Raw genomic sequence first — 27,148 nt, forward strand, 5'->3', positions numbered from 1 at the left:
TCCATGCACAAAGTAAACTGCTACTGTTTGCTGCTACTTCTGCTAAAACCCCCTTGTACTGGTTGCAGGGTTTTTGGCTTTGCCATTGTGGCAACCTCTACTTTGAACATGCTCATTCCCTCAGCTGCTCGGATCCATTTTGGCTGTGTGATCTTTGTGAGGATCCTGCAAGGGCTTGTTGAGGTAAGGCTGTTTTCACTTCATGTGTTTGCTTCTGCAGCCACTACGTTAATGCAGGAGCAGTTCAGAGTTCCAGAAGTTAGTTTCCCCAAGATCCCTAGGGGTTTCTTCTCCATCTTCCACCAGGATTGGACTAGATGATCCTTGTAGTTTCTTCCAACTCCAGAATTCTATGATTCTGTGAGCTTCTTGCACTTTTCACTAAATAAAGCCTGGCTGAATCTCCAGCTGGTAGGGTATTGGGAGAATCCAATAAAAAATAAACAGCTTGGCTGTGAACAATGGAGAACACTTTTACTGCTAACAGTAAGAAGCAATGAGATATATTCAAATGGCTAACAGTATCATATAGGTATAAGAACTTCAAACCATGCCATGCTATTGCCCTCAATGGGATAAATCCTGTTTCGTCCTACAAAGAGGTTCCTGATCTGCCTGGCAGTAATATTTTTCCTGCCTTACAACAGCTCCAGACTGGGGATTTGCTTTTCTGTATTATTTGCACCAGCTTTCCCCAGCCTGATGTGTTGGGCTTTTACCACCTGCCACCATGACAAAAGTCCATGCCGACTGGAGCATCATGGGAAGTGAAGATCAAGACTACTGAGGGGCAGCAAACTGGAGACAGCTGTAGGGTCAGCCCAATCATTAGATTCTCTAGGTAGCAGATACTGGGGAGGAAGAAGTGAGATTGGAAGACACAGTTCTGAATGCTAAGTGGCCTGTCATAAGCCCCTGAACAAGCTGGCTGCTTGTAGGCATAGTTTAGATGCTGTTCTCATACTAGAGTTGAGATTCACTTCAGACAGATTCCCTTGTTCTTCATATTAGCAAGCAGACCTGCATGGGCTAGCCCTGTTCAGTCTATTTTTTAATTTAATTTATTATTTTATTTTTAAAGTTTAATTTAATTTATTTCTTTTTTAATATAGCTGTCTAATCAGATATAACTCAGGGCAACATTAAAAACCATTGAGAAATAAAAATAGGACAAATCGCACATGAGGCAACTTCTCACAGTCCCACAACCAGAATAATTAAGATGGCCTGACAAGGCTCCTGAGGGAAAAGCCAGGTCTTTAGAGCCTTTCAGAAGATAGGCAGGTGGTCAGAAGAGTCCCACACTTGCGGGGAGTAACACTGTGCCTCCCAACAACATGAGCCAGTTCAGAAGGATACCATGATTGATGCTACCGAAGGCCACTGAGAGATCAAGGAGGCCCAGGATGGATGCAGGATGGATCTCATTCCAGTCCTTCCCTAGGACATCAACAAGTGAGATCAGTGCCATTTTGGTACTCTATCCAGACCTAAAATCCAACTGGAAGGGATCCAGATATCAACTTCCTCTAGAGTCTTCTGAAGCTGCAGAATGACCACCTTCTCAACAACCTTCCCCAAGGGAAGTGTGGAGACAACTCAGAAATTACCTAATACCATATGGTCCAGCAATGGGTTCTTGAGAAGAGGACAGACAACCACCTCTCTCAAGGATGAATTTACCACTGCTTGGACCCACCCACTCATTATTTCCTGGGAGGCTTTGGCCAACTAGGAAGGACATGGATCTAATGCACAGGTGATCACATTGACAGCTCTGAGGATCCTGTTTACTTCCTCAGGGCCAACAGGCTTTATCCCTCAGTGCAACCATCAGTCTCTAGATATCTGTCTATCTCTTACAGAAAAGTCAGAATGGGAAAGAGCTAAGAAACTATTGAAACTAATTTCTGGCCTTCCTTTTTATATAATCCTTCACCTCCAGGGAGTCACCTACCCAGCATGCCATGGTATCTGGAGCAAATGGGCACCCCCTTTGGAACGTAGCCGCTTGGCCACAACAGCTTTCTGCGGTAAGCTAACCTTGTCACTAATCATGGAAACTGTTTTTCAGTTTCTTAAAGGTGACAGTAGTTGACTCCTGGAGAGTTGAATCTTTATTCTAGACCAATGTTTTTCAAACTTGGCAACTTTAAAATGTGTGGACTTCAACTCCCAGAATTCCTCAGGCAACATGCAGGCTAGGGAATTCTGGGAGTTGAAGTTCACACACCTTAAAATTGCCCAGTTTGAAAAACACCAAACTAGACTTTGTGCAAAACTCTAGATCAAAACACTTCATTGGGGTTTTTTTGCTCTCATCCCATGAGTTGAATCATCCCAGGACTGGTTCATGAACTCACTGAAAATGAGTATTTAAGCTGCTCTCACATTTTTGCTTTATTGATGCCAAGCTATTGCTTTTCCATAACATTCTAGTAACAGAATTAAAATAGTGCTTGCACAAAGCAATACAATATGATATCCAGCAGTGCTCATATTCACAGGCATCCTATTCATAGGTATTTCTATAATGTTTACTCAGGAACAATATGGTCTCCTGCAGCTGCAATTACGATTAGTAATTTTATTTCGCAGCTTCTACCCTTCTTGTTTCCTTTTCAGTTCGACTAGCATTGCTAGTAAAGAATGGCCCTTTAATTTCTTCATTATTTCTCAGCTCCTCTTCCTCTTTTGTGGGTGGGCTTTTATCATCTGGTTTCCTCTCATGGTCAAGAATTACAGCTACAACCAAGAATGGCATTTCAGACCAAAGAGCAATTGTAGTATAATTTCAAGGGCTGATGGGAGCTAGGAATCTGGTTTGTATATTTAGTTAACTTTTCCTACATACCTTTCCAGGCTCTTATGCAGGGGCGGTGGTGGCCATGCCTCTTGCTGGGATTCTAGTTCAGTATTCAGGATGGAGTTCTGTGTTCTACGTCTATGGTAAGTGAATTGACACAAGAGTGAGGGCTGGCATATTGGGCCTTTCCCCACTGGCACTTAATCACAGCCCAAACATGTTTTAGCAGATTTTCTATCTCCCATGTCCCCATGGCATCGCCTTCATCTCGTCCCCAGCCCAAAGAAACAGCCTTAAGCCATCCCCAGAGACACAAATGCTAAAATAATATGTTCCCACTTATTCCAACACCATCTGCAGAAAGCATCCAGGTGTGTTAAATCTGTTACATTTTGTCTCCCATCAACTTGGCAAGAAGATAGGTGACTGTAGGGATGAGAAAGAGAAGCAGGCGAAGCCACGTAAGGATCAGCAAAGGGACCCACAAACTGCAGGCCGAGATAGTTATCTCCTGACTTAAAAATGGGTGGGGAGCCCTTTCATCCAAGAGTGGGGAAAAGGAAGGCCCACAGATCCCACCAGTGAGTCATTCTGCACTTTTCTACCTTGGCAGGCAGCTTTGGTATTTTCTGGTATTTATTCTGGCTGATGGTTTCTTATGAGAGTCCTGCACAGCACCCAACCATCACAGAGGAAGAAAAGAAGTACATAGAGGAAAGCATTGGAGAAAGCGCCAGCCTTATGAATCCCCTCATGGTCAGTACCTTGTAACACTTGGAAGGTAGCCAGCTCTTCTCCCTCCCTCCCTCCCTCCCTCTCTCTCTTTTTAAAATAATGACAGGAGAAAGAAAAAAGGAAAAAAATATACAAAGATAGATATGATATAAAAAAATACATAACAAGTGCTTTAAAAAAGTAGGAAAAATATAACAAAAAGAAATAAAATATGAAATATGAAATATAATATTACAACAATTAAAATTACAATTCTATGTATATTTATCTAATGCAAATATGATGCAAGTATGTATACATACATACATTTCTAATACAATTATATAACCATCATGCTTTTTCCTAAACTACTGTATTTTGTATAAATAAGTCCCATATTTTATCATACTTACCCATACAAGGTCTACGTCCAAGTTATTTGGCTTATCTCTGGTACTTCAAAATACCCACTTACGGAAGTTGTAGTACAGCACATCTGGAAGGGATCTGACTGGGTAAAGCTGATAACAAGAAATCTTTGCTCCTACTCTGCAGAAATTCAAAACTCCATGGCGTCGGTTCTTCACATCCATGCCGGTGTATGCCATTATTGTAGCCAATTTTTGCCGGAGCTGGACATTTTATTTGCTCTTAATCAGCCAGCCAGCCTATTTTGAAGAAGTCTTTGGCTTTGAAATCAGTAAGGTAAGGCAGTCTGGTCTAGCGGTGAAGGTCCCAGGCTAGAAACCAGGAGTCTGTGAGTTCTAGTTCCGCCTTCGGCATGAAAGCTGGCTGGGTGACGTTGGGCCAGTCACTCTCTCTCAGTCCAACCCACCTCACAGGGTTGTTGTTGTGGGGAAAAGAGGAGGAGGAAGGAGTATTAGGTATGTTTCCCACCTTGAGTTATTTATAAAAATAATAAAGGCAGGATAAAAATCTTTTTTAAAAAAGGTTTGTTTCTGATTTGTGTATATGTGTGTGTACATGTATGTGTTCTGCAGGAAGATACTTATCATCATTGGCCCTAGAAATTAGAAACATATCTAAATTGTAGATTGCCCCCCTCTTGTTTTACACTTTGATTAAGGACTAATAGCTGAAGAAAGTGCCTCTAGGCATGTGTGAACAACATAAATCAATTCCACTATACTAAATAGTAGGAAGATCTGGACAAAGGAAGATTTGGGAAAGTGCCAAATTATTATTATTTCCTAAACCTTTTTTTTTGGCTGTTGGAAAGGGGAATTGGGGTTATTTTTAAAAATAATTATATAATATCATCAGTCTATTTTTGAAAAAGAATGAGAGATAGAAACTGGCCCCCCTGAGTCCATCGAAGGGATACCTGGATTTGCTCAGCTGCCTTTTAACACCTTCTGGTCCCTGGGATGCTGAATATTTATTGTCGTTTTTCACCACAGGTAGGGATGCTTTCCGCTTTGCCCCACCTGGTTATGACCATCATTGTACCCATTGGAGGCCAAATTGCTGACTTCTTGCGCTCACGGAGAATTATGTCTACCACAAATGTCCGCAAGATGATGAACTGTGGGGGTGAGTGAGAAAGGGATCACTATCACAGCACAAGCTTGGGGACAAGAGTTAGGACTGAGTAGCTTCCTCTAGAGAGTATCATTTTCAAGAAAATTGAGATTGATGGATACCCAAACTGAGGGGATGAGTTTTAAATAAGTCCCATGGTTGTTTGGCGATGGATAAAAGGCACTTGAATTCTTTAGACCAGTGTTTTTCAAACCTGGCAACTTTAGGCTGTGTGGACTTCAACTCCCAGAATTCCCCAGCCAGCCATGCTGGCTGGGGAATTCTGGGAGTTGAAGTCCACACAGCTTAAAGTTGTGGAGGTTGAGAAACACTGTTTTAGAGGAAGGAATGCTACAGAAAACCTACCACAATCAAGATGATGTCATATACCTGATCCCATCATCCCTAGCTGATACCAGTAATGGTCAGCATTGATGAGTTCTAATTCAACATTCGGAGGGCCACAGGTCCCCAAGTCTACTTTGGCAAAATCCAAAAAGTTTGCAGACAATTCAGAGAAATCCTGTTTTCATCTTTGATGATAAAAACAGACAGGTTTCTGGCACTTGTGGAACAAAATCTCTGTTAAATTTTTGCATCTGGCTTTAATATAGTCAGGGTGGAGCTTGCAACAGCTGGGCGTAGCCAGAGCGATGGGTCTTGTACATCTTGTCCGTTCATTCTTGAGAGGGATTTTCTCCCACCACTTTCGAGAAATTTCCAAACTTCTTTATGTGTGCCTTAAATTAGGTAACTTGCAACTAATTAAAGACTAACATCACAGGCAACTTGTAAACCAGCCTCTCCATCATACATTGTAGCTGGAGATTTTTATTTTCTTTCGGTATTTGGATTTTTGTAAAATCTTTTTCCTACACCTTCAATGTATCTGTGCTCTTAGAACAGCTTTCATTTTTTAAAAAAAGCATACCAAGACTTGATGTGTCTTCCAGATGTGTTGGAATGTGAGGTGAAAGGTCCCCTGTGCAAGCACCGAGTCATGTCTGCCCCTCTGGGGGGACACCACTTTCATGACGTTTTCTTGGCAGACTAAAGCGGGGTGGTTTGCCATTACCTTCCCCAGTCGTCACCTTCCCCAGCAAGCCGGGTGCTCATTTTACCGACCTCGGAAGGAGGGATGGAAGGCTGAGTTGAGCTGAGCCGGCTACCCGAGGGAGACTCCAGCTTCCTCTGGGATTGAACTCGGGTCGTGGGGAGAGTTTTGGTTGCAATACTGCTGCCTACCACTCTGTGCCACACAAGGCTATATGTTGGCTGAGGATTTGAGGAGTACAACTCCTCAAATCCTCAGCCAACACAATTACTGACCCTGCTGACTGGGAATACTGGGATTTGTAGTCCAGCACATCTGAAGAGCAGTGTGATGGGAAAGCTTCAGCAAACCAGAGTGGCTTGAAATGATCTCAAAATCTCCAAGTATCAAAATGTACAGTACTTATAATTGGGTTTATTGATTGATTGATTGATTGATTGATTAGGTGCCATCAAGTCAGTGTCGACTCTTAGCGACCACCTAGATAGATTTTCACCATGATGGTCCCTAATCTGGTCTTTCAGGTCTTCCAGCAGTGATTATTGGGTTTAAACTGGGATCTTTTGACTGGGTTCATATACCACACATTAAGCCATAACATGACTTGTTCGGTTTTAGTTTCATTATGTGACGTGTGAATACAGCTAAAGTTGTTTATAAGCCATAGTTGCATGGATTATGTGTGGTTTTCATTTCTTATCAGGGTTTGGCATGGAAGCCACGTTGCTCTTAGTAGTTGGTTATTCCCACAGCAGAGGGATGGCGATTTCTTTTCTTGTTCTGGCTGTGGGTTTCAGTGGCTTTGCTATTTCAGGTAAGCCCTTGAGCAGCTGGGCTGACTGTTAGGCATGGTTGTATTCCACAGTAAATCTTCTTCACTGCTTTCCCAAGCTTCCCTGGGGTACGAATCCGCATATGCATCAATATGAATGGGATTGATGTTTTCCCCAAATTTCTTAAGCCTGACTTGGGAGGATTTCAGGGATGGAAAAGATGCCAAAGCACTATACAAGTGCTACCATCCATCCACCTATATTTTGGGATGAACCTCAGTGTATCTTACTGCAATAGCCCCCCCTCCCCCAATTCTCCTGTATCATCACTAGCAAGCTTTGCCACCATCCTTTCCCCATTTTGCTTTCCTCTTGCAAATTCCTGAATCTCTCTTCCTTCGTTGTGTTGCCTGAAAACAATGGGAGGGGAGAAATGGGTCACTCATGGGCCTACCTCCTGTGAAATGTTTTGTGTTTGCTTATTAAGTGAAAACTGCCATTGTTTATTGTGGCTTAGCCATTAGCCACAAGAAGAAAATTATCTAAAGCCCAAGAGGGGAAATAAACAAAAAGGAATACAAGAAAGCAGCTGAAAAATGCACATTGTAGTAAATTCCTGAAGGTTAGCTATATTCGAGGGTAGCAAAGGCAAGTTTGTGATGCATCAAAAGAACAGATTTATTGTAACGTAAGCTTGAAGTGAATCAGGCCCCATTTTGTACTATATGTGTGCAACTCACCACCCATTGATGAAAGATTTTATACATAGCAGAAGTTACACAGGTTTCAGTGTCTATTTATATAGAGAGAGATGCTGAGCATAAGATGAGGATTTGCAGTATTAAGATGCCAACCGTGTCTGTCCTCCATCAGATTTCTAGGGAAATTCACTGCATCCTAAAAATTTATTTTTATTTTTTGGGGGGAGAGACGTTTCTGTTTTCATTTCTTTCTCAGTTCCAACACAGAAGGTCTTTCTGCTTAGCCCCACTAAGCTTTTTCAACTCCTGGTTGGGAGATGAGTCTTGGGCCAGTGAAATGCAGTCATGGCTATCAACTCCCCTCTGTCAAGCCTCAAGAGGCATTGGCTCAGGGCACCCAAACAGAGCTATGCTCAGGACACTTTAGACCTAAGAATTACAGAGTTGGACATGATACACTTTGGTTATATCTTGATCCATTACAAGTCACATAAAATTACTAGAATTGTCCTCTTGTATTGTTCCACAATCACCATCTAGTTGAAGCATGTTCTGCTTGTCTTAAAAGAAACTCATTATTTAATGGCTCTCAGAATTAGTTTGCATAATCTCCTTGTTCTAGCAGACCAATAGAAATGCAATTATTTTTGCAGATTTGATCATACACATTTTAAAAAAAATGTTTTTTTTCCTTTATATCTTTGGGCATCAAACTCCCTGCCTGGCCCCTCACCCATCCTGGTCTAATCAGCTGAAGCCAGACAGTGCTATGGTTGTCTTCTCCAACCTGATTATGGGATTTGAAGTACAACCCTTCTAGAGCAGTGTTTCTCAACCTTGGCAGCTTGAAGATGTGTGGACTTCAACTCCCAGAGAATTGTTGAAGTTGAAGTCCACACATCTTCAAGCTGCCAAGGTTGAGAAACACTGCTCTAGAGAGTGTTAGGTTGGAGAAGACCACAGTAACAACTCTGTTGCTAAACCACAACTATGTAGCCATACTGCAATCTAATTATATAAGCTCCAAGCTTTCAGGGAGTGTGTCATACTCATTTCATTTTTATCTCCCCCACTTCCAGGATTCAATGTCAATCATTTAGACATTGCCCCCCGATATGCCAGTATCTTGATGGGCATCTCCAATGGTGTGGGGACCCTGTCAGGTATGGTGTGCCCACTCATTGTTGGAGCAATGACTAAACATAAGGTAAGAAATGGTTTTTAGAAAGTAGAGAGTTTTTATTCTATGTACTTCCTGTCCTTACAATTCTTATTTTTGTACAAATAAGGCTAATTGTATGTAGGGCTTTTCCCCTCTTCCACTTAAGTACGACCCAAAATGCACAGGTAACATCTTTTGGCATTGCTTTCATCTCATCCTCATCTCATGAGTCAGATAGGCTTGCGTTGTCCTTAGCTGTACTGGTTTTGAAGTAATATTTTCCCCCTTATTCCAACATCATCCAAAAAGAGCACAAAGCCATATCTGATACATCAGGCTTGGAGGAACATCAGATGATTGGCAGTGTCTGCAAATAGAGGTAATAGCCATTGGATAAGGATTGGCACTACCAAATTTCATGCTAGTTTAGTTTTCTGCTGACTGAAGGATGGATGGTGAATCAATCTCTACATATCATGACCACATCATGACCTCTCTACATATCTAAGGGCCTTTTCCTACTGCTGAATTGAAGTAGGAAAAGCCCCTTAGATATGTAGAGAGGTCATGATGTGGTTCCTCCATCATGTTAAGTCGCAATGTAGCTTTTTGGCTTTGGTTAAGTACATGATATAGAACTAGCTAATTGTGATTTATTTGATTAAATCTTTTTCTATCATGGTTAATTTCAAGAAGTTTTGTCTGGGTGGAAGAAGGAGGTGATTGCATGGCCTTAGTACTATATTCAGTTTTTTCCTCTGGTGTTTTTACCCACAGTGGTGCTTAACTAAATTCAACAGGGGTTAGACATCCTTTCTTTGTTGAAGAATACTTAAATATAAACCTGGTACTCACAGCACCTAGCAGATCCTAAGCCATAAGGTGGCTTGTTTGCTTTTGGCTTAACAGGTTGTGTGGACTCAGCCATTGTGATTTGTAAACTACAATTTTAACAACATATATCTGTCTTTTTTATTGGATTTTTGCTGATTTTATGAAATCCTAGTAGTCTGTCATAAATTCACCAGGAGGACATTGGTTTACTGAATAACATTTTAATATTTTAGTATGTTAGTAGGCCACCAGTTTAGTGTTCTAGCATCTAAGTATATTGCTTAGCAGTTTATTATTAGTATTATTAATACAGTACTTTACCTCTTAGATTTTTTTCATATACTATTGATTGCACTCATTCTTCTTTAGATCACTTTATCTGTGTTTTATTTGTATTATATTTTTACGTACTTGTTTAGTAATTTTTCTGTTCCTTTTAATTCTTTTTTGCATTTTTAACTTTTGATATGAAGCTTCACAAAATACTGGTCAATGACTGTAATAAAGGTTGGAACAGTTAACAATGTGTGTAAATTTAGCCAACTGTTTTATTCAACTGTCCATGGTTAAACGATGTATAGTGAATCAAGTCTGCGGTTTCCATCTTGAAACATTATGGCACTTGGTCTAATGTCAACATGTTTTCCACACATTTCTGGGTTTTGGAACTACTAAAACTGGTGAAGAAGTCTGGAGTACATGAATGTTTACATGCTATCTTGTATTATTCTAGTGGAGCTAATCATGGCTGAACTCAAAAAACCTCAGTAGGGTAAGACTTGGTTAGACCTGAATGTGAAACCACAAGAAATCCCAGGAGTGTAGGCAAAATTAGAAAGTAAAACAAAACAAAACAAAACTCTGCAAAAAAGCAATGGTGAGCCAATTCTATGTTATTTTCAAGAAAACCAGGACTTGGGCTTGACTTAGAGACTTTAGCAACAACATTGCTTTCTCTCTATCAAGACTGCACAATTTCCATTGACCTGAAGGCCACAGCTGATTTTGCAAGAACTGTGTAGCTCCTTAAGCTCTCCGATATTTTTTTTTAAAAATGCAAAACAAGCAAAATTTTGGATCCCACCCACTATAACTGGTTCTAGAAACATAGAAGGGGTGCTGCATGTGGCCTCCATTTTTGCATCCTTTTACTTTCTGAATATTTATATCCAAATATACTGTATGTATATTCTATAAATCAGTTTTTCTCAACCTTGGCAACCTGAAGATGTGTAGACTTCAACTCCCAGAATTCCCCAGCCAGCATGGCTGGCTAGGGAATTCTGGGAGTTGAAGTCCACACATCTTCAAGTTGCCAGGGTTGAGGAACATTGCTATATATTATCAGTTTTACTTGATTGTAATTAACTTCATCCTTTTCTCATTCAAGGGTGTAGCAGATACTACAATGACTTAATAATTATTAGAAAAAAGGGGGGCTTTACAAGAAAATGTGTACTCCTTTTGGGCGGGTCCTGTGTTCTGCCATCGGCTGAAGAATACGGGAGTGGGATGTCCCTCAGATAAGTTCCGAGTGATGCATCTCTCCCTCTTGCATTTTCCACAGACACGAGAAGAATGGCAGTATGTTTTCCTCATTGCTTCTCTAGTACATTATGGTGGTGTCATCTTCTATGGGGTTTTTGCTTCTGGGGAGAAACAGCCCTGGGCTGAGCCAGAAGAATTGACTGAAGAGAAATGTGGCTTCATCAACGAGGATGAACTGGCTGACGAGGAAGATGAAGCTGCCTGTATGGCAGCCGGGGCAGGCAGCAGCTATGGGGCCACCAAAAGTACCAATTTTGCCAATGGAGGTTGGACGGCTGATTGGGACAAGAAGGAGGAATATATACAGGAGCCTGGGAAAGATTCCTATATGTATGGCATGCCGGGACAACGGGACTTGTCGTAGAGATACCCCATCCTCCACCGTCATGTGAAGATGGGGCCTTAGTTACAATCCATGGAAGTGAGGAGAAAGCCTCATGCCCAGCCTTCTTCTCTACCTTCCACCCATTACTTTATCATCCTATCCTGCAACTTCCATCCCATTTCTGGTGTGTTGGCAACAACTGTCTGGACCCACTGAAAATTGCCCTTCCCAGCAGCCTCCTGCACCTTGGTAATGATGCATAAGCACCTACTTTCAAACCCTTACCTTTCCTTGTCCGCAGGCCACTGTACCTCCTGCACCGTCCACTCCTGCTGTAGGTTGATGCTCCTTGAACCAAGGGGGTGAGTTAAATTACACACACCCATTACTCCTGATTTCACCCCACCATGCTTGGCTGAAAAGCTCTGGGGACACAGCAAAGACACTGTAACATCATCTATTGAGTATGAAATGAAAACATAGCTGATGAGTAGACCACGCACTTTACATGAGTGAGACCCCAGGTTCAATCCCTAGGCCAGGTGGACCATATGAAACAAGTTGATATTTCAGTTTTCCCTCTGGACTTCTCATAACTAGAAAATGGATTGGAGCCAGCTCCAGCTGTTCAGTTCTTTGCCTTAGACCAGTGTTTCTCAACCTTAGCAACATTAAGATGTCTGGATCTATAATGGCATGCTGGCCAGGGAATTCTGGGAGTTGAAGTCCAGACATCTTAACGTTGCTAAGGTTGAGAAACACTGCCGTAGACCCTTCTCATTCTTAGAAATAAATTAGATTGTCCTCCTGGGAACTTTAATCCATTAGGGATACTCCCCCTCCTTCAACAACTTATGTCTTCAGCACCTGTGCACTAACTATCATCCTGAACTGAAGACATGGAAAGCAGTTCACATTGGCCCTTAAGAAAACTGCTTGCTCCCATATTTTAAAAAATAGCCCACTTTTCTGCTGTAATCTTCAAAATGCACCCAGGCATTTCCAAATGCTATGTTATGCATTTCAACTTTTTTTTCCTGAGCTGTAAATGATTTTTATGCTTAATGGGTTGATATTTTCTTAGGGTGTAAATCACTTTCTGTGTGACAATTTCAAGTGATCTCTTTCTCCCCATCTCCTTGCTTGGTAGTTTTAAAAGTGTCCTGTACTTGTTGGCTACACTCTCCCCCTGCCCAATCAACCTCTTGGAATTTGTTCATATTGTTTTGAACAAGTGTTCAATTGTTTAACCCTCAGGTTTTTTTAATGTATAGCACTTCAAACCTATTTAATGCACTTTACATTCAAACATGGCTAAAAATCTAGGCTTCCTTCAACCCCGAAGGCTTCAGTTGGCAACACAATATTCTATTTTTTTAATAGTAGTTTTATTAAAAATTACCACTACAACAATAACTAATATGAACTTAAAAAACAGAAAAAATAGAAGGTGCAGAAAAAAAATAAGAAAAATAAGAATATAACAAAGTAAAAGAAAATAAGTATACTGTATAAAGAAAAGACTTCCCCCTTCATCACAACAAGTATAAACAATTTTAGTAAATTATCACCTTCTCTTAAAATATAAGAAATGATCTCTTCTTCCCATATCCTGTCTCTCATCTATAAACAAATCCTTAAAGCCTCATCGTTTCAAGTCCATTAAGGGTTACCAGAGATAACAACGTATCTGTTTTAAACTTGATCAAATAAACCAACTTTTAATAATCTTGATCTTTAGACCCTTCAAATAATGTCCTAAAACTTGATTTCTTTCCATTTTTTCTTTGTCCCTTCTCATAAAATTCTTCGAAGCTTTAAGAAGCCTCTTTTGTAAATTTAATATAGGAGGATTATCCAGGTCACTCTCTTGAGTTATTTGTGTATCCCCTTTAAGTATTAAGACATCAGCTGGTTTCTTTTATATGTCCAGAGTAGTATTTTTTTTCCATATAATTCTTGTAGCTTGTCATTTTTAAATCCACTTTCAGATCATTCTCAGTCTTGTCCAGTAAAACTTGTTCCTCTTCTATAACATCTTTTAAACACAGTCTATCTATAGAGGCAGACACTCTTAAAATTAACTTCTGGGTCCATTGTTCAAAAATATCCTTCAATATATCAAATGTTAAAATATTTTGCTCCATTCTGTATTAGCAAGTCAAATTTAAGTGTTCTGCTCCTTCAATTGTAATCTTTAGTTCCTTCCAGTTCCCTCTAGTGCCCAACCTTCAAAGTCCTATCCTATTTAAAAAAAAAAAAAAGAATTCAAAACAAAAGTATTTTCCCATGGGAAGGATTCTTATAATTAATTACCAAATCTTATTTCAAATTTATCTGGACCCTTAGTCCATTTGTAACTTTCTAAAATCAAAGTTTTAATCATTTCTTCCACTAAGGATTGAAGGAAACCTACCCAGTGCTCTAAAACCTGTCAATCCAAAGGTTTCAAATAGTTGAAAAGCAGTTAATGAGCAATTTCTGAAAGTGATTAGAAAAGGAAGGATGCGCAACCAGTGTCCTTAAAAGAGCCAGCTGTGGGTTGAGCAAGATGGCTGTTCCCTTATCTCCCAGAGCTCTAAACCCCCTGGAGACTGCTATCTTGTGGTCTTCTCGTGAGGAGCAACTGTCTGGAGCACTTGTGGGTGATCTCAAATCCTCTCCTTGTCCAGAGAGGAATTATGAAGAGCTGGTTTACTTGCCAGCTTTTCATTCTTGTGCAGTTGTTGGAACACATACAGTTCGCCATTTCTTCCCTGGAAGTCCAGCAACACTATATTCTAAACTCTAAAGAGTTTCAGGAAATAGGCACTTTAAAGGCTAACCAATTATTATCCCTTAAGCTTTTATTTATCACAGTCCCTCCATCAGATGGATTGTAGTTTTTAAAACTCCTTGTTCTTCTTCAAGAAACTGGCATAATCCTTTCAGACAGGTTGGGCTTACTGTCCTCCCAGATTCTTATTTAGACAGGCTAATGACTTGACGGCAACTAACAACAACAACAATGTCCGCCTATGCTGTACCAGTATTGAAGAGCTTCCAATTCACTTGTGAATGGATACAAAATATTTCCAATCATGCTCTATCAGTTAGAAGACTGATGTTGCTTTCAACCCTATGGGCTTATTTTAAACAAGCCTACTATATTTGGGCTGTTTCTTTCTCAAGAGGTGTACAAACCTCTCCTTACAACAATCCTGTATGATGAATTTAGGCTGAGAAAGCATGATCATGGAGAACTGGCTTCAAGTCTCCATTCAGCTGTGGAAACTCACTGGATGAGTTTGGGTCAGCCCTTCTCAGCTGAACCTACCTCACACAATTGTTGCGGGGATAAAAACAGGGGTACCCTTGGCCATTGTATGTCACCTCCAGTTTCCAGAGGAAAAGTGGGATGTAACTGGGGATATGAATGAGGTCTAATTAGCCAAACTCTGTTAAACAATGTTATATATCACACTACACCAGCTCTTAAAAGACATAATCCCCATTTCTCAGAAGTCTTTCCTCAGTCTGAAGATGTAGCACTGATGCACTAAGGGCATAAGGTAGTCCTTGACTTAAGACCATTTGTTTAGCAACCATTCACAGTTACAATGGTGCTGAAAAAAGTGACTTGCGACCAGTGCTCACACTTACAACCATTACAGCGTCCCTGCGATCACATGATTAAAATTTAAAATTCAGGCACTTGACAACCAGCATGTATTTATGACGGTTGCAGCATCCCAGGGTCACGTGGTCGCCATTTGTGACCTGCCTAGCTGGCTTCCAACAAGCAAAGTCAATGGGGGAAGCTGGATTCACTTAACAACCACATGATTCACTTAGCAACCATGGCAAAAGGGCCGTAAAATGGGACATGACTCACTTAACGGCCACCTTGCTTAGCAACAGAAGTTCCACTCCCAATTCTGGTTGTAAGTCAAGGACTACCTGTACAGTATATTAATTACAGTGCTAACTCTTTGGGTCTTCCTTGGAGGTGCAACAGAGCAAGGATGGTGATCAAATCAGTTTTAGGGGTATCCCACCTTCCTTCTGCCATCATGGCCCCTAGTAAAGCACAAGGAATTGTCACATTTCTCTCCTGCCCCATCATCATTGTCAGATGTGGCTGGTGAATTATGTATGTTGCAGTTCCCAGAAGCCATTAAAAGTGCTGGAACTTCCCTTGAGTAAACACAGCTTGGAATTTTAGAAAAAAAAATGTAAGTATTTATTGCAGCACAGTGCATTAGAATTACCCTAAATGTTGCTTTAGGATATGAAAAGCCTGGGTGACTTTGAGAAAGCTTCTGTATATAAAGGTCTTCAGGACCTATTAGAAAAAAAAGAATAATTTGTGGCCTACCTCACAAGATTCTTGTGAATGAGAAAGGATTGTAAAGCACTCTGTGCTCTTAAGTCAAGGATTACTCTGATCATCATGTTGGGGACAGCACAGAGGTAGTACTCCACCCCATAACACAGACCCACATGACACAAAATACGCATAAATAAGACTACCAGAACTAGGTTGCAAACATGTTGGTAACCACCAGATGATATCTAGAAGAAAAGTCTTGATAACCACTAGAAAACCACTTGGGTTTTCCCCTTTGCTGCTATTGGTGTAATTTTGCAACACAGGTATAACCCTACATATAAACATACCCAGCTTTTTATTTTTGTCAGAAATCAGTTTGCAATAAAGCATTAGATCGTTTGGAATGTTCTCAGGCAACTCAACCTCTCAGCAGCTTCATGCCATCCACGCTGTTGTTCCTGCAATGTCGTGAAGGCTGTTCCAACCATAGCAAAAGACGGATGGTGTCCATCAACCCCTCTTCTCCCATCCTTTGAACTCTTGGTTCTTCCTCCCGCTTCTCTCCAGTAGCTCTCTCTGCGGGCGGGTGGGTGGGTGGGTCTGTCCGGTGTTTGCTCTGTACGTGTAGCTTCCCTCATTGGATAGTCCCCACCCCGCAGTTGGAAAGAAGTACCTTGTTCTTGTGTAAATATATAAATATAAATATTATATATGAAACTGAAAATGATTTGGAAAAGAATGTGCATGCCACTGTGGACCTGGGCCCTGCAAGATGTCTTTCCATCCTCTCTTTCCATCCATAGATTTGCTTCCTACATTGTGCCATTCCCACATAGCCTGCCTGACTTAATTCACCAATCCAAGCTTCCTCTCATATACCTTCTTTTATTAAAATGTGCCTATTCCACCTTCCTGGGATTCCAAAACAGCTGCAGTGCAGCCATCAGGGGACCTCTGGTGGAAGATGAAGGTGGCATTTTTTCAGTGGGAACCCAACAAATGGTAGTTGTACTTATTTATTGACAGTATTTTTATACTTCTCCTACCACCAGACTGGGGGGTGGGGGTGGGGTTAGGATTCAGGACTAAATATGACCTTGAAAGGCCTAGATGACACCCAAATCTTTTCCAAACATTGCCTCCAGACTGTAATTTCTAATGTGCAGTAAACTTATTAATGTGTACTATCAGCATATTAATCATACGTTCCGTTCATTCTTCATTTCATCTAAATTAAACCAGAGAGCCTGTTTGGGGTAGTGGTTCAGGCACCAGGCTAGAAACTGGGAGACTGTGAGTTCTAGTCCCACCTTAGGCACGAAGCCAGCTGGCTGACTTTGGGCCAGTCCCTCTCTCTCAGCCCTGGGAAGGAGCCATGAAAACCTTCATTCAACATTTCTTTATTATTTACATATTATTATTTAATATACTCCACCTTTCCTCAAGGAATTCTAGCTGCTTGCAGAGGGTCTCCCTTCTTTTTATCTCCACAGCAGCCATCCTATGAGGTTAGTTGGACTGAGAGAGTCCAAAGCCACCCAGTGAGATTTTATGGTGAGGATGCATTTCAACCTGGGTCTGCCCAGTCCTACTCCAGTGCCTTAACCATTCAGACATTAGCTCTTTTGTAACACAGTGGTGGAGTGTTTGCCAACGCTTAGCCTGGTATTCAATCTCACTTCTTTCACAGGTCATAGGAAAGGAGGGCATGTTGCCAATACAGAGGAATGGGAAAAAGGAAAGCTGATGGGAAGCATTATGACATGGAGGGGTCCCAGAATATATCTTTTAAAAAATTGTTGTGCAACTATTCCTTCTTTTCCTCAACTGATTTTTCTGTTAAGGGGAAAAAAAAACCCAAAGGAATGGGAAAACCTGGGGCAGAGTGATGAATGGAAAACACTATCATCTGTAACACACATTCACACACACACATATGCTGTGTTTGAGGCCAGATAATTGCATCGTATAAACCTCATCTGGGAACACCCACAGTGATTTATAAAACATTGATGAGGATTTCTGTTTCTCAGTTGTTTATAGCAGCTGCAACTAAGCCTGTCCCACCCTATATTTTATGGCACAAATGAAGAAAGCTAACCAGAAGGGGATTGATTTTTCTTTGTGGGTGAGCACAAGGAGACTTTCTGTTGTGGGTGACCGAACCAGATTTCTGGGTTCAAGATTCCTTCATTCCTCCAGGTGATTGTTATGGGCCTCTGATAAAGAATAAAATAGATACCATAATCAGAAGTCTGTCAACTTCCTGGCAGCAATGCCAGATTATGTGGACAAAGAGACTAACCTACTGTACAGGAAGCTCTGTGCGCCCACAAATATGTCTTGGACATGGGCCAGCATGATTCTCCTGTGCAATTATGATGCTAAAGAGATGGAGCACAGCCCTTGGGAGTGGGGGCATTCTTTAGAAAACCTGCACAGATCCTTCTTTCCCATTCTAGGCATTCTTCTGCAATGAAGCCCTTGAGGCAGAATTTTGTGTCCATGGCTTGCATTTGCACACTAGCCTCAAGATGGATTCCCTGCTCTCACATGCCACTCAGAATACTGAATATGCAAAAACTTGCAGGGAAGGGAAAGCTGACAATACTTATGCAGGTAGTCCTTGTTTAGCAACCACAATTGGGACTGGCAACTCAGTCGTTAAGTGAAGTGGTCACTAAGTGAAACCCCAACTGTGCTTACGATCTTACTCCAGCTTTCCTTTGCTTTACAGACCTGTGAAGGTTGTAAATGCGAGGATTGGCCGTAAAGTTACTTTTTCACCACTGTCGTAACTGCGAATGGTCGCTAAACAAGGCAGTTGCTAGACAAGGACTACCTATAGCATTAGAGAAGCCTTTGGGATAATCAGAAAAAAAGAATAAAAAAACTTACACAAAGCATAATAATGAATGTACAGACCTGGATGCCCCAAGCTGGCCACTAGCTTTAAACAAGGATGAGACAAATCCTTGGAAAAGGACAGGCATATCAGTCACTAAGGGTTGATCCACACTTCCTGCTTGTTCCATCATGAGGATGGATGAGCTACCATTCTGGGACTGCCAGAATGGATGACATTATCCTTAGTCCATCCCAGCCTGCCAGGAAGGTGACCTCTCCTAGGTTTTCTATAGTAGTGTTTCCCCCTTCTAGTAGTAGTGGTGGTGCGAGGGGGCAGCCCAGTCCCCCAGAGGCATCCGTCTTACACAGATGCCTCAGTTCCAATTGCCTGGTGCGTGCTCTGGGGGAAACACATCCCCCCCTCCACTCCCTGTTCTCTGTCTTTGAAGGCAAGTTGTCCTAAGCTGCAGTGTTGTCTGCCCGTGCCAGGAACAGCTGGACTGTGGAGTTTGTTTTTTCAACAGGTTCAGTAAAGGGATGGTAAAATGCTGTCCATTTCCTTGTTTCTGGACAGGCTCAGCAGAGCAATGGTGAAATGCTGACTGTTTCCTTGTTACTGTTTTTTAAGCAGGTTCAGGAGCAGAAGAGAGACACGTGGCTCTGTTTTCCATCATCTCCCTCCCAAGATGTTGGTATTATAACTCTCAGAGCCCCCCACCACCACAGGAGAGTGGGAGGATGGGACCTCCAAAGGAAAGGTAGCACATCCCCTCCTGTCAGAGAAGAACAGCAGAAAGGACCGCAATACTCTGATCTCTTGCTTGAAGTCTTCCTGATGGGGAGAAGACTGACCTTGTCCGAAAGAGCAGAATGCGAACGCATCCTTGGTGAGCCAGCCTTTTTGGCTGGCCTAGTTTATTCAGGACATGGGAGGAGATTCAGCACATGGCCCTGGGGTGAACCCTACAGCACAGGTCCTTCCCAGTTAGTGAGGCAGCAATGGCCTGGTTCACACTACATGCTAATACTTCGTATGCTTGAGACTGGATGTCCTGGAAGCCCAGCAATTGTCCTTTGTAACGTTTGGTGTATGGCTCAATGCAGGGCCGCAACTGGGGGGGGGGCAAGCGGGGCATGTGCCCCAGGTGCCGCGCTGGGGGGGCACCAAAATGGGTGCGGAATCCATGTTTGCCCCAGGTGACACAGACCCTAGTTGTGGGCCTGGCAACTGTGTGCAAAACAAATTTTGTACTGTGTGCAAAACTAATTTTGTTTTATTCAACTAACCTTAGCTTAGTGTAATGTGTGAACCCAGTCTTAGTCTCTGGATATATTGGTCTTAAAATCACTTACCTAGTTATGAATGTGTATTACTGCACTTCCCTTAAATATGGCCAGCCAGTCTGGCTGGATTAGGGGGCCCTTATCTGCTAACAGGGGCCAAATCTTGCCCTGATAGCTTCCTCTGGGCCTCCTAACACTTAAAGACTCAGAACTTAAAACGAAACAGAGGGGTTTCCACTTAGATGCCTGTACATAAGAGGACTGAGTTTCGAATCAATCATTCCTAGAGTAGCAGCTTGCTTTGAGACAGTAATGGGGAGACATGGTCAACTCCCGATGCCTCCACCCAAAGCATCACTTGCTGATTCCTTGTGATCAAGTCATTTTTTAAAGGGAAAGGTGTAGGCCAGGTGTTTCCTCCCTCCACCCACCCCCCTCTGCTGTTGGCAACTTTATTTGCAGGCTGGCACGGCATGGGGTGGGGCACTGAGTTTGCACGTGGCTGGCCAGCTGCAGTGGGATTAATCCAGGAATAGACAGTTGGCCAAAGGATTAGAAGGGATGGGTGGGGAACAGCGGATAAGATTCAGGACAGCATCACAGAAGAGAAAGGAAGAGTGGAAAATAAACTAGTCTGTAGCAAACTATCTTCAGCTCCTGAGAGAGAGAGAGAGAGAGAGAGAATGTGCTTGTGTGCTTGTGTTCAAACTGGTATTTGCAGCAGCAAGACTGTAACTTGTATCCTCCAAGGGTTAAAAAAAATGCAAAAAGCAAAAAGCAAACTAAAGAGAATGCTTGTAGCCTGAAAAGGAGATTCCACATCCCAGAATGGATCTTGTCACACTCTAGGAGCCTAAGAGAACCCACATTTTGCTGATTCCACATTAAGATCTCCCAGCCTAACAGTCCCTAGGATCTCATATGTTTTGTGGTTGGTGGCTTCAAAATCTTACCTGCCTACCCATGCAGATAACATCTCCCCTAAAATAGCATGGGGAGTGCCACACATTTTAGCCATGATGGCTGTAGCAGGGATGTTTGTCAGTACCCAAAATAGCAGATTAATGCTGCAGACATCAGTCTGAAAACAAATACAAAGTCATCATTATGATGCCTGGGTTAAAACTGGAAATGTCAGGTCATTCCCATTATATTATAAATTACTAATGAAGATGGGCTCTAGGTCTCTATCCTCTTCAAGGAGTATCAGCAGAGAGTGTACTTAATCTTAGGAAGCCAAGATCAGGTACACAGGGGAGATCAGATTCATGGGGGACACTAAACAGTGGGGAAAGGTACCAAGAGTGGTCAAAAGTCCTACACCAAGGACCAACTTGTCAGGCCTATGCCAGGAAGGCAAAGAATCAGGCATGATAAATAAGCCAAAGATAAATGGAGGTCCAGGAATCTGTAATTTCACAGAACATGATTTACTCATGAGTGATTCTTGATAGCCCATGACTTCTAGCATTCTGTATTTTATTGTGTCACCTGGCTGGGGAGTCAAGAAGGTTCTGAGAGGCAAAGGTCTCAGCTGGTGGCTCAGAAGAGGAAGACATTGCTTCTGCCCAAACTCCCAACCAAAATAGAGACTTAGAGAAGCAGGGAGCAAGGGATCCTCATCCACCCCTTCTTCCTCCTCCTCCAATGAGGATTCACCCAGAAGATTATCTTAATCTCTTAGCTTCTTTCTAAGAAGAAACACAAGGTACACATGTAGTCAGAAAGCCCTGCAAGGGTCTCCTGGGCTGTGGGTTACTTGAATTTGTTCATATGGGCAGAGTGTATTATTCAACATTTCTGCCCCTAGAGGCTTCATACTGGGAATTCAGTGCATAAATGCAACAGAAGTCAGGCAACATTATGACTGATGTCATTTCTGAAGTGAGCTCTAGATCAGCAAGGAACTTCTAAAGCTTCTTACCATCTGTGGGTCACGGGGCACATGGCTAACAGGATCTGAGTAGGGAAAGCAAAGAATAATCATCTCATAACAAGCGAGCAAAAGGATCGGGTACAGCCCCACTAGATCTTTTCCATTAGCCAGTAGAGAAGAGAGAGAGCTATGTCAGTAATTGTATGATTCGGGGTTCTTAAGGAATGGATCAGTGGGGCTCTAGACCACCCTGGAGCAAGGCCCACAGAAAGACAATTTAAGAAGGTCGCAGAAAACACCCTGGTACAAGCTCCCTAGAGGGGAAGAAGAAGTGTTGCCTTGCAGGTCAGTCATCTACTTCCAAGAGAAAACTGAAAGCTTTCTCCTTTGCAGGAGTCATGTCTTTATGCAGAAGGTCAGCTGCTGCAGCATTTCCCCCTCACTGGCCTTACTTGTGTGATTTTGTAGTAGCTTACTGTGAAGCATAAAGTTACTTTTCTGTTGAGCTCAATGACTGCTTCACCTGCCAAATTTCTGCCTGACCTGGAAGGGTTGGGAGGAGAACTGGCAACTTCTGTCAGTCCAACTCCAGATTTCTAACATTTTTACCTACCTGGAATAGAAAAGAGACTGTACATTCAAATCCTCTGTATCATCACCATCACCATCACCTCAAGGATCTCAGAATTCTATTTACCCAGCTTTTCACTTTTACAACGAGCTTGCACAGTAGGATAGGCTGATATTCCTTCAGATGCAATTTTCTCTGCAGAAATTAGCATGGAATAAACACTTATCCTTATGCCTAGCAAGAACTTACTGTAGATTGTTAATCCAGAATGCAGCAGTAGGCCATCCCTGGTAGGATGGGTCACCATATAGCTTAAGAAGGGCAAAAATGAAATTAGAGGCACAGCTGGATTCAATGGGGCTCTGGGCAAGATGCTTTGGAGGCGTTCCCCAGCCCTTCATCCTGGAGGTCTAATCCTATCTCTTTTTCCTTTCTAGCCTGGTAGAAGCTCCTTTTCTTGCGCCTTTTTTCTCTCTCTTTCCTTTAACGTTTAAAATAATTTGGATGGGTTGCAGAACAACATTGCAATTACATCTTGTGTATTTGTTTCCCCAGATGCCTCAATCAGATCATGGCAATTTGGGGGCGGGGGCTGAACCTGGGGTCTTTCCAGACTGCAGAGCTCTGGACCAAGAGCCCAGGAAAGATTTTTGCTTTCTCGGTATAGCAAGATGAACCAGATCTCCAGGGCTGCATCCCTGTTCAACCTCCTCCTGGTGCAATGCAACTGTCCTCAGTGTTCAGTTACAGGAAATGTGGACTGTCCCTGATCCTCACCCTTGAACGACATGAGACATCAGCAGGGAAGAAGGGAAACTTAGAAATGCATGCATGTCCAATAGTGCTTAAGGCTACCAGTCTTGGGTAGCAAAAAAATCTAGATGACCACTAAATGTCAGCAAAGAATTTCAAGAAAGTCTAACTTTGCTGCCATCAAGGAGTCACTGAGGTTTTTGCAACCTGGATTGGGAGGCCTAATGCTGGTACAGACCAGTGTTTCTCAACCTTGGCAACTTTAAGATGTTTGGACTTCAATGCTCAGAGTTCCCCAGCCAGCCATGCTGGCTGGGGAATTCTGGGAGTTGCAGTCCAGACATTTTAAAGTTGCCAAGGTTGAGAAACACTGGTATAGGCATTTAAAACAGTTAAAAGTGCTGTTGATGTCCTTCTGGGAGTTGACATCCAAATTGATTGATTGATTGATTGATTGATTACATTTTTATCACTGCCCATCTCCCCCACAAATATCTGAGAGTTGCTAAGGTTGAGAAACACTGATACAGGGTAACCAAGGGGAGGCCTTTGGGGCAATGCAGCCCCTTGGATGGAGCTGCTTCCCCTCCCTTCTGTTTTTGCTAACTAGGCAAAACACAGTGATTGCAGAGCATTGTGGGAAGACAGCTCAGGTGCTGCTGTTTTCTTTTAAGGAGCTGAGTGGATGGTTCATCCTCTACTGAGGTTGCAGATAATTGTCTGAATAGGCTGCGCAGTTGCATCTCCTACATTTTAGTCCCAGCTGGAGGCCCAAGCACATACATCCAACTTCATCAGGCTCAGCACTGCTGCTCTCCATCCCCTAGATGGGTGCTTCTCAACCTCACTCACCTTGAGATGTATGTGGACTTCAACTCCCAGAATTCTGCTGGGGATTCATGCTGGCTGGGGAATTCTGGGAGTTGAAGTCCATACATCTTAAAGCAGCTGAGGTTGAGAAACACTGGCATAGCCATTTAAAACAATTTCTCCTGTGTAATGAAGTAATGCATTGTGTCTGTTCATGCACTTTCTCCCCAGGGACTAAACAGAGTGTGCAGTTACATGTTGCCTCTGTGTATGTGTGTAGAAATGTAACAGATAATTACGTGTTGCCTGTGTGTAGGTCTATGTGTGTGAGAGAAGTTTAATAGAGTGGGTATACACATGTTGGTTGACTTTCTTTGTGCCCACTCTCTCCTGACATTTTTGTGTGTAGCATGCATGAAGAAGCACTGGGCAGGCTGCATACCTGCACCTGGGGCAGGTGACCAGGAGGAGGAGGGAGCAGGGCTTACAATGGAGCCCTTAGCAGCATTCCCAGACGGCCCCCATCTGCCTGTTCATGGGGGGGGGTTTCCTCTGCACCCCCAGATGGATTTGGCTCATTCCAGAACGCACCTTACTTCTGCCAGCTTCTCTTGCCACACCAAAGTGCACTCCCTTCTACTGTGTCCTGTTCAGAGCCTTATTCGGCTGACGGACAGAGTTCTCCGCACATTTATATCACTTCTTTCCAACCTGCGTGGGGTTGGGATGCCTAAAGGGAAAACAAATATTCATGGTGGAAATGAAGATGAATTAAATCCATCGGCATCCTAAATAGAGTTTTGCTTCCCAGAACGTATCTGCGATTTGCAATACCGCTGCAACGGCCTGCGTCTGCCGCTTGGCTGGTGCAAATGCCACAGGTGAAGTTCTCCCCATCTCTTATCTCCCTGATAAGAAGACAAGCTTCATCTGTTGAGTGCCAGCCGGGCGGTTCTTAAATAATCGGGTATCCTGTTGAGGTGGGAAAATTCTCTATCCTGGCTCTTTAAGGAAGAATCCTGGACCCCTCGCCCCGATTTCACCCATCCGATCTGCCAGGCAGAGGACGCCGCTGCCCGACGCCCAGTCCGCGAGCCTTTGCTGCCCTCTGCCGAGTCTTGTTCTCCGCACTGACTTGCGAGGCGTCCCGGGCCGCAACGGGGGGGGGGGGGAGGGAGCGGCAAGCGGGGCATGTGCCCCGGGCGCCGTGCTGGGTAGGGCGCCAAAATGAGCGCGGGGGTGGGGTGCCAAAATGGGCGTGGAATCCATGCTTGCCCCGGGTAACACAGACCCTAGTTGCGGCCCTGGAGGCGTCCCAAGAACTCAAACCCGGGAAGCTGCGGATCGCCGCCTCCTCGGTCTTGCCTACCCACGATGGCCACCCGCTAGGGAATCTGCGCCGCGGGCAAGATCGCTCATGATTTCCTAGTAGCCTTGAAGACTTTGCCACCTGAAGACCATAAGGTAAAGGGAGGAAAAAACCGGGGAGGGGAAGGGATCACCCCAGTCTAACTTCTGCGGCAAGGTTTCTGTCTGGTGTCCCTAAACTTTGTTTCAATTTCGTCTTCAGTATTTAATGTTTCAATTTCGTCTTCCTTGAGGCCCTCAATATTTAATTCCTCTTGAGGAACAAGATCCGGCGGAGGGGCAGTTGTATTCTAGCCGGTGCAAAAGAAACTCGGGTGGGAGAAAAAACAACGGACTTTGAATTTTCTTGGCACAGGGAAGCAGCAGGTCGAACATTCGTTTGAACGTGGCATTGACGTGCCCAGTTTGGCTTGAGTGTTTGCCAGCCAGCCTTGGCTCACTGTTCCCCTTCTCTTGTTCCTGCGGGCCAGGCAATGCCCTCCTCCATTTCAGACCTGCCACGCTGATCAGCGGGACAGCCTGGGCAACAGCTAGAGGCCCGCAGCCTAAACCCACCTTGGTCCTTGGTCTGGGTCAGCAGGTCCACCTGACTGAAGGCAGCACTTCAGAGAGAATCAGGAAAGGCTGTTAGCAAAAGAGTAAAGTTTGCCCTGGGAGCCTCAACCCTTCTGTTTTTCTTTCTTTGCGTCCCTCTCCTTCCTTCTGCCTAGGGGACTTTCTTTCTCCTCTAAGGGAGGTAGCAGTGCCCACCTTTCATCTCCATCTGCCTCCTTCCAGCTTCTCCACTCCCATTGCTCAATTCCCATTGCTTCTCCACTCTCTTTCCTTGGATGTGTTGTCTAACTATGGAAGTCTTTTAAATAAGTTAGATAAATAAAAAAATAAAAATGACTGTTGATGCCCCAGAGCAGTTTTACTCAACCTGGTCAACTTTTAAGAGGCATGGACTTCAACTCCCAGAATTCCCCAGCTAAGTCCACGCCTCTTCAAGTTGACAAGTTGAGAAACACTGCCCAGAGAAATGGTGACCTGTCTTCCCAAGCTGAGTCTCCTCTCCACCTCCTTCCATCCCACTGATCTAAATGGATTCTTGCTTTCCCCTCTAAGTATTCCCTTTGTAGCCTACCCTGCTGCTTCCCTCTTTCCAATAGCTTTCCTCACCCTAGAACCCTCCAGGGCACTGAAGGGACCATTACCATCACCCCTTGTCACAGTGGGAGGCCCCCAGTTGCCCAAGCAATTGCCTTTGTGGACTGTCCTCTTTGTAAATGATCCTCACCCAGGTCATCTTTTGCCTTGTGCTGGCAGGGCTGAGGGGCCCTGGATGAAATGCCCTCTCTGGGGTCCCAATCTCAAATTGGGTGAATCCACTGACATTTTTTTTAAGTTAGAATTAAAAAAGCATAAGTTAGTAAAAATGAAATAACAAATGTAAAATGTAAAATGTAAAGCTACTACTAAATGTTAAAAGTAAAATTGAGAAATACAAATGAAGAGACAAGAGGTGAAATCTTCTGGTTTGGAAATAACAGCACCAACATGACTTTGAGCCTGGAACCTGTTCTCTTCTCTTTCCACTCTTTCATAGGCTTGAAAGAAAGTCCCATCCTCACCCATGCGTACAGTGAGCTGGTTAATTCCATTCTAGATGAAGTTCGCCAACAGGTGGGAGTATCATACCCTCAGGACAAAGCGTGACATGTGTTCTCTCCTTTCTCCATTCTTGGATCTCACTGATTCTGTATTCTTTACTCAGCCATGGCATCCATGCAGGCATCTTCAGGCATTCAGCTATGTGTTTGTGGGGAGAGGCCAAAGATATGGCAAGAACTCATGTGTGGTCAATAAAATGGCTTTTGCAAACCTTG

At 43.2% G+C, this 27,148-nt stretch overlaps 1 protein-coding gene and 1 long non-coding RNA gene across 2 annotated transcripts in view; both read left to right on the forward strand.

Annotated features, from left to right (window-relative positions):
* The window catches only part of SLC17A7 (solute carrier family 17 member 7), a 47,415-nt gene extending 35,294 nt beyond the window's left edge, over positions 1-12,121 (forward strand). Inside the window, exons 4-12 of the mRNA XM_063301155.1 lie at positions 69-183; positions 1,946-2,033; positions 2,863-2,949; positions 3,420-3,562; positions 4,076-4,225; positions 4,942-5,074; positions 6,820-6,930; positions 8,670-8,797; positions 11,154-12,121. Of these exons, the coding sequence (XP_063157225.1) occupies positions 69-183; positions 1,946-2,033; positions 2,863-2,949; positions 3,420-3,562; positions 4,076-4,225; positions 4,942-5,074; positions 6,820-6,930; positions 8,670-8,797; positions 11,154-11,498 (1,300 nt within the window). The 3' untranslated portion in view covers positions 11,499-12,121. The remainder of the gene's footprint in view (positions 1-68; positions 184-1,945; positions 2,034-2,862; positions 2,950-3,419; positions 3,563-4,075; positions 4,226-4,941; positions 5,075-6,819; positions 6,931-8,669; positions 8,798-11,153) is intronic.
* Positions 12,122-25,204: 13,083 nt separating this feature from the next.
* On the forward strand, positions 25,205-27,148 carry LOC134497382 (uncharacterized). The gene is made up of 2 exons (XR_010067913.1): positions 25,205-25,376; positions 26,869-27,148. It is a non-coding gene; the product is annotated as an uncharacterized LOC134497382 (long non-coding RNA).

The sequence above is a fragment of the Candoia aspera genome, chromosome 4 (genome assembly GCF_035149785.1).
Source record: "Candoia aspera isolate rCanAsp1 chromosome 4, rCanAsp1.hap2, whole genome shotgun sequence".
Taxonomy (NCBI): Eukaryota; Metazoa; Chordata; class Lepidosauria; order Squamata; family Boidae; genus Candoia; species Candoia aspera.